This window comes from Cucurbita moschata, unplaced genomic scaffold (genome assembly GCF_002738365.1).
Source record: "Cucurbita moschata cultivar Rifu unplaced genomic scaffold, Cmos_1.0 Cmo_Scf00024, whole genome shotgun sequence".
Lineage (NCBI taxonomy): Eukaryota > Viridiplantae > Streptophyta > Magnoliopsida > Cucurbitales > Cucurbitaceae > Cucurbita > Cucurbita moschata.
Window position 1 is genome coordinate 862,784 of NW_019268540.1, and position 6,668 is coordinate 869,451.

The 6,668-nt window shown below is 36.6% G+C and overlaps 1 protein-coding gene and 1 long non-coding RNA gene across 2 annotated transcripts in view; one reads left to right on the top strand and one right to left on the bottom strand.

The window, feature by feature from the left end:
- The window catches only part of LOC111460636 (autophagy-related protein 3-like), a 9,837-nt gene extending 3,185 nt beyond the window's left edge, over positions 1–6,652 (bottom strand). The window contains exons 1-9 of the mRNA XM_023103844.1: positions 6,370–6,652; positions 5,432–5,502; positions 4,705–4,821; positions 4,470–4,636; positions 4,068–4,153; positions 1,375–1,426; positions 1,144–1,209; positions 620–747; positions 381–498 (exon numbers count right to left, since the gene is read on the bottom strand). Coding sequence (XP_022959612.1) covers positions 399–498; positions 620–747; positions 1,144–1,209; positions 1,375–1,426; positions 4,068–4,153; positions 4,470–4,636; positions 4,705–4,821; positions 5,432–5,502; positions 6,370–6,530 — 948 coding nt within the window. The 5' untranslated portion in view covers positions 6,531–6,652 and the 3' untranslated portion in view covers positions 381–398. The remainder of the gene's footprint in view (positions 1–380; positions 499–619; positions 748–1,143; positions 1,210–1,374; positions 1,427–4,067; positions 4,154–4,469; positions 4,637–4,704; positions 4,822–5,431; positions 5,503–6,369) is intronic.
- Positions 2,165–6,668, top strand: part of LOC111460638 — a 17,931-nt gene continuing 13,427 nt past the window's right edge. The window contains exons 1-2 of the long non-coding RNA XR_002713448.1: positions 2,165–2,255; positions 3,477–3,750. This is a non-coding gene — a long non-coding RNA (uncharacterized LOC111460638). The remainder of the gene's footprint in view (positions 2,256–3,476; positions 3,751–6,668) is intronic.

A 6,668-nucleotide genomic window follows, 5' to 3' on the forward strand; every position in this document is an offset into this window, starting at 1 on the left:
AAAAAAAAAAAAAAAAGTAATCAACACGCCATAATATCTCTGATTTTAAAACTTTTCGAATGGACTACATCATTAGCAAGCATATATAGTTAAGGAGTGCAAACAGTTGAGCCTTTAAAACCCACGTATTCTGAAAGAAAAATTTAAGTGTATATTGTACGACTGATTGAGTAGTGCATGAATTTTCTCAAGCAATGGACCTATTTCTTTTGGCAAGAAATCACACTTTTGTTGAGAAAATGGAAATAGTACGTTTTACTTGACCCACAACCAAACTCCAACAAATAAACACTAGAAGTAATAATAAGCAGCACTTTGGATGTACACAAGCATGTTAAGATGCCGGAAGTTGAAAGGAATTACGATCCTGTTGTGCTTACAATATTCATCAATCCCAGTTATCGATGGCTAGGGCCTCCAAGATCAACGTCCATAGTATAATCATATTCGATAGTCGGAATAACCGACGCGACAAATTTTAAGAACAAGAAAAGATACCTACAAAAGATAGAAGAAAACAATTAATAAGTAGAGGAGCTTGAGATACTTGGTTAGGAACAAGCAAAGATTGTCACCAAAACTAGATCTGCTGTTTTAAATAGGAGTTCATAATACTTACTTGTGAACTTCCGGTTCTACGCCCCGGGACATCAACACATCAATGATCTTTTTCATCACAGCCCCATGTCTGCAGGGATGTACAGATGCATGCTTTCCAGGTAGGTGGGGATGGTCCTCAATGGTCACCTGTGTCCAAAGATTGAACTTATAACATAATTGGAAAATCATGTTCCACATGACCGTTGGAAGGGCAAATCAATAAAACAAATGCATGGGTCCTCCAGACACCACAATAGGAGTTCAGGATGCATCAAGAGGGATTCTTGCTGGTCATCTTAATAATGTGTAAAATTATAGATTATCGCATCCACAAGGATCCAAATTTGATAATTCATAATTCATAGATTTAACCTTTTTTTATAGTATAAAAGGTAAATGTACCTCTCTCAAAAGGAAAAGAAAAACAGCAAGCTAATTTAGACTTGCAACAAAAATAACATGGAATAAATGATGGGCCTAATATCAGGATCAATTTATTTCTTGCAGATGGCACAACTACATTATTACATAATCACAACTTACCGTTTTTCGTGCATGATCTTGACTAACATCTTCAAGCACATGTTCTGGCTGTAAGAGCATCCTTGACTGACATAGTTCACAGATACTTGATTTAAGTACATACGTGCATGCTAATAGAAGTTGTGTAAGAAAAAGAACTTGCATAGCAATAGAATGCATGCATGGTGATTATATGTACAAGATCAAAAGTTCTACCAAACTAGAAATGGAAACAGAATAAAAATACAAAACCTCATCATATCCTGTCAGCCAAACACGTGGTGTCTGATAATATTTATCATACCTGATATAAGAGAAAAATAGCATCATCAGATAGAAAAAAATTTGATCAAATTACAAGTTTAGTCCCGTCATACAAACGATATGATTCAATAATGATAGGCACTTTGTCCCAAAGAGTAGATGGTCTTATAGGATTGCTATTGCAGATATATTTTTGGCATATTCCTTTTCTATGGTTATTCCCTTGCATTTTTTTTTTCTTTACATAGGATACAATTTCACTGAAGATTGAAATTTACAAAAGGGACGTATCCATGATGTCTACAAAAGACCTTCCCAATAGGAATTAAAAATATTAGACAGTTTGCACCAAGATATAGCTTGGTAAACAACATTGTCGAAAAGTTTTGTATAAGTCTTGTCTTTTCTGCAAATATTCTCTGATTTCTTTCTTTCCACAGATTCCAAAAGAAAGTCATGATGAGGTTTTCTCATAGTAGGGCTTTTGCATTCTTGAAAGGGTGGTACATTAAGGTCATGTCCAATAGACTCTTTACCTCCCTAGAAATGTGAGATGCCATTCGAATATATTGAGAATCGTTGTCCAGAAATTCAGAGCGTACGTGATTGCATAAATAAGTGGCTATGTGATTCACTTCCTTTCTCGCATAATGGACACCAATTTGGAGAAAGAGAGATATAAGCCTTTTTTTTCTTTTTTTTCCGAAGATTTTCACTTGTGGTAATGGCTTTATGCGCTATTTTCCAAAGAAAAAAATTCATCTTTTTACGATGATGTCCTTTCCATACTATCTTTGCTAGCATGGTATTTATTGCTTCTACTTTTTCCCCCATGTCCATCATCAAGGATTTTGTAGAGAACCCTATCAGTGCTAGGGAGCTAAGTTAGTGAGTCTTCTTTATTTGACAATACCACGGGGGCAAGGTCAAGGCTTAATTCAGCACACTCCGTTGCTTCATTATAATTCCCTTTAGGTCCCAAAATTTGTTGACAACATTCCACGTTTCTTTGATCCTTGTTGTTTTGCTATGTGAGAATCTGTACAAAAGTTGATACCTCAAGGCTAGCATGGTGTTTTCAATCCAGGGGTCGGTCCACAATGATGTGCTTCCTCCATCACCCACCCTATGGCAAGTTTAGTTGGTGATGAGGTTTTGATGTTTCCTTACGTACTTCCAAGGCCCTTTTGTAGAAGATGGAGGGGTTGATTTTTGTTTGAAGTAAGAGTATATTTGGCCTTTATAAGATTTCTCCACAAGGCCTTTTCTTCATGATAATATCTCCATATCCATTTGGCGATGAGGGCTTTGTTCTTCTTCTTTATCGAGAAAAGATCGAGATCTCCCTTTTCTATTGGGAGGTTTATAATATTCCATCGAACAAGGTGTAGATGGACATTTCAAATAGAGACACGCAGTAAGTGGGGAGGTTTGATAATGTAGCTTGTATTAAGGTGAGTCTTCCACCTTTTGAAGTATAACATGATGACCATGTTGAAAGCCTTCTTTCAATTTTTTCAATAATAACCTCCCATAAGGAGAAAGATTCGTGGTTTCCTTTTAGAGGTAGTCCTAGGTACATATTCGATCATTCTCCCTTTATACAACCATATATGCTAGAAAATTCTTCAATAATCTCTGTGCTAATATTGATGACCATGCTTTTTGTTTTTTTGGAGATTGATATTTTGTCCAGAGAATCCTTCAAAGGTTTTTACCATCTTGATCATGTTTTTTATGGAAGAGGCATCTGCCAAGTCAGAAAAGAGTATTGTGTCGTCCGGAATTGAAGGTGGTTGATGCTTAAGCCTTCATTACCAATCTGAAAACATTTTATCTGGCAATACATTACTATGATGAAAAGAAAAGGGGATAGTCGATCTCCTTGTCGGGGACCCCATGTGGCATAAATTTTACCTCTCGGTCTTCCATTGATGATGATAGAGAAGTTTGTAAATGAGATGCATCCTTTTATCCACCTTTGTCATTTTGAGCCTAAGCCTTTTACCACAAGAATGTTTTCGGGGCCAAGAAGCCAGAACCACTCACATTGAGGCCAAGATCATCAACCAGTATGTCTATTTTTTAAGATTTAAACCTAGGACCACTAAAGTTGAAGCCACGAACATTACCTATATGCCCAACCCTGAAAAAATCCCAAGTCCGACAGTGATAATTTCCTACTTGACAAAAATGGCAAAGATTTGAATCCCCAAGTAGTGCACCAATGCTCCAAATGAACTTGCTAATAATTATTTTCAAAGTGATTAACAATAACAATGACTGCCTAAGAAAACCAAACGTAAAGTAATAACCGCATCTGGGCTATCTGATCCAAATCCGTTACAACTCTTTCCAATGGCAGTCTTTGCAGTGCTTCGGAGATTTGGAGTAGAAGAAAGTGGAGAATTTTATAGACAGGAAAATAATTATGGAAGAACACAAATTGAATTCAAGCTTCATATAGGGATCATTTCTGAGATATTTCTAACTACCCTCTTACTATGCTATTTACTCCAATTGCATCAATTTTTCTTGCCATAACTTCCCTCTTTGGCTAGAAAGAAGGATTTTTTTCACCAACCCAAGAATTTTGATCCATTTTTATGCAACAGATACATTATAAGAATCTTTGGAAGAATTACGAAAAAGACAAAACAAGAAAGAAGAGACCGCCTTACGTGATGCTGACATCATAAGTTCGTGTTCGAAGGATATTATCGTCATCAGGTTCATGGGCAATTTGGTAGGTCAATGGCAGAGTGGCCTACAATGAAAATGTGAACATGAATACCTTATCAAAATCACAACAATGCAGGATGATCATAAAGAGTTTTTAATCCCAAATGGTAAATGTGTACATGATGATAATGAAGCAAGAACTTTCGTCATCAGACTCAAGAAAACTTTTACAAGTTGAGATGCCAAGAAAGATTCTAGATTATTTTCCACAATCCATGCCTTGCAAATTAAGAGATCATGGGGATGGGGGTGGGAGGGCGGTGGTTATGTAGGCCCTCCTATAAAGTTGAGTATTTTTTAGCCACATTTGCTCATAAATTGGATCATAAAAATTAACATACTGCATCAGTTGCAAGAGCGTCATCATTTTCTTCAATATCAGCAAGGTCAGGAATACCATCTTCATCTTCACCACCAAAATAGTTTGGAATTGACTTAACAATCTTGGTCCTGCTAATTTCAAGAGTTTCCAGGGAAGGCAAATTTTCCTCTTCATCGCTTTTTTCTTCTGCATGAAAGAACACATGTTATTAAACAAATGTAAATCCCTAGCTTTACACTGAAAGATAAAGGTACCCTTCGGTTTGCCATGAGTTGCCAGCCAGCCATCGCCATCTTCCTCATCAAGTAAAACTTCACCACCTGCAGCTTCATACTCCTCTTCTACATAGGCAGCCCGGCGAAGGCAAGGAACTGGAAAGAAAGTGAACAATCATCCTTACTTTTGATAATGGCTCAATAAAGTTGAAGTCTAGATATGCCAAAGAATTCATTCAATATTTGACATAACGCCAAACCATTATTTGCAAAAAGTATATAATTGACCTTACCGGTGCTGAAACAGTTACCAAAGAATTAATTTGGCAATTAGCTACAGGTTAAATACTAATTTCTAGAAAAGATATACATACAAACTTGAACTCCGTGTCTCAAAGGTGCACTATATGTTGCAGAAAATAGTAATTCATGTTTGGTATTGAAACGTGAGTTGTTTCTATTGATTAGGTTCCCTGCCAAGTGTAAGTCTCATTGTGGAGAGCGACATAATTTTAAGGCATGAGTAGAAAGAGTATGGTTTAGAAAAATGGCCTGATAACATGCAAAATTCTTTTTGTTCATAACAATATTTCAGATAAATGACCATAAATTAATAGAAGATTATGGGAAGGAGAAGTGTAAGTGTCAAAAGCACATAAACTACAAGGTATGGACAGAAAAATTACAAAACATTACGGTTCTGACTGTAACCCCTCGAATTACAAAAAAAAGAAAAGAAAAAAAGTTAATGATTATGCAGTTATACCATTTCTGGTAATTAAGAATTGCTTATCTGGGGGCAAGTATGATTTCCTCTTATTCAGATCACCTGACTCCCTAAAATCATGAAAAAGGAAAACATATTTTAACATGTATTAGATAAATTCAAAACATTTCCAAATTTTAATTCCAAATACAGGAGGTGAGAAAATTAAGAGTGCAACTGTAAAAGTGAACCACCAATAATGTCAGTTTTTTAAATTGTGGAAAGATCCACATTGTCTTTCGCCTGAAAAAGGGACAGGACGGTGTATAACATACACTGGATAGTCGACATTTGGGTTATTACTGCCCTTCCGAACCATGAAGAACCTAAAACTAAGTACGCATACAGAAGCAATGGATACCACTCTAATTTTGTTCCACTAAATTTTATAATTCAAAAACAAATAACAAACTTAAGTCAAACGAAGGTCGTAGTCATGGTTTCAGGAAAAATAAGAAACACTAATGGGATATCACTATTATTAATGTCCTTTCTACACACAATATGTACCACTCTCCTCTTTAGCTTTCTCAAGAACCTTTGATTCAGAAGGCATTTTAAATCAAATCATTAAAGATTTTTTTCCCAACCCTTCCAATTCACTAAAACGGAGATAACCAAACTCCTTCATCGAAGTTTACAATAAAAGGCTTTGACACCGGCACAGACCTCACCTCCTAGACCAATTAACCTTGGTTTCGTTCGAACAGCCATAAACGACTTCAGTCTCTTGGAAAACAGAATTGACAAAAATTACAGGATTCGGGATAGAGAATTGATATAATTGATGAATGCACGGAATCTTCTAATAGAGACATCCGTTCAATTCATCAGTTGAAGAACACGTCTATCAATTTCGAATATCGCAAAAGAACAAATTCAACAAATATATAAAACAACTTCGATCAGGAAAATGGAGAGAATTCACATGGAAATACCAAGACCAGGTGGGACACTTGGAGACGAGATTATCACCGGCGACGATGAACTCAGAGACACTGAGAACGCCTTTCTCTTTGAAGGCGGAAACGGTTCGAGGCCCTGTGATCCTCTCGACAGTTCCTTTGAAGGCCTCGTGAAGCTTCTGCGACAAAACCATGATCTCAATGCCTCTGAAATTGATGAATTCAGATGAAAGATTTTGGAAATTGGACTAGGAATTTGGAATCCCCAGAGGAAGCTCGACTCTGATCAACCAGCGAATTTGGGCTTCTCTGGGGGGGGGGGAGAGAGAGAG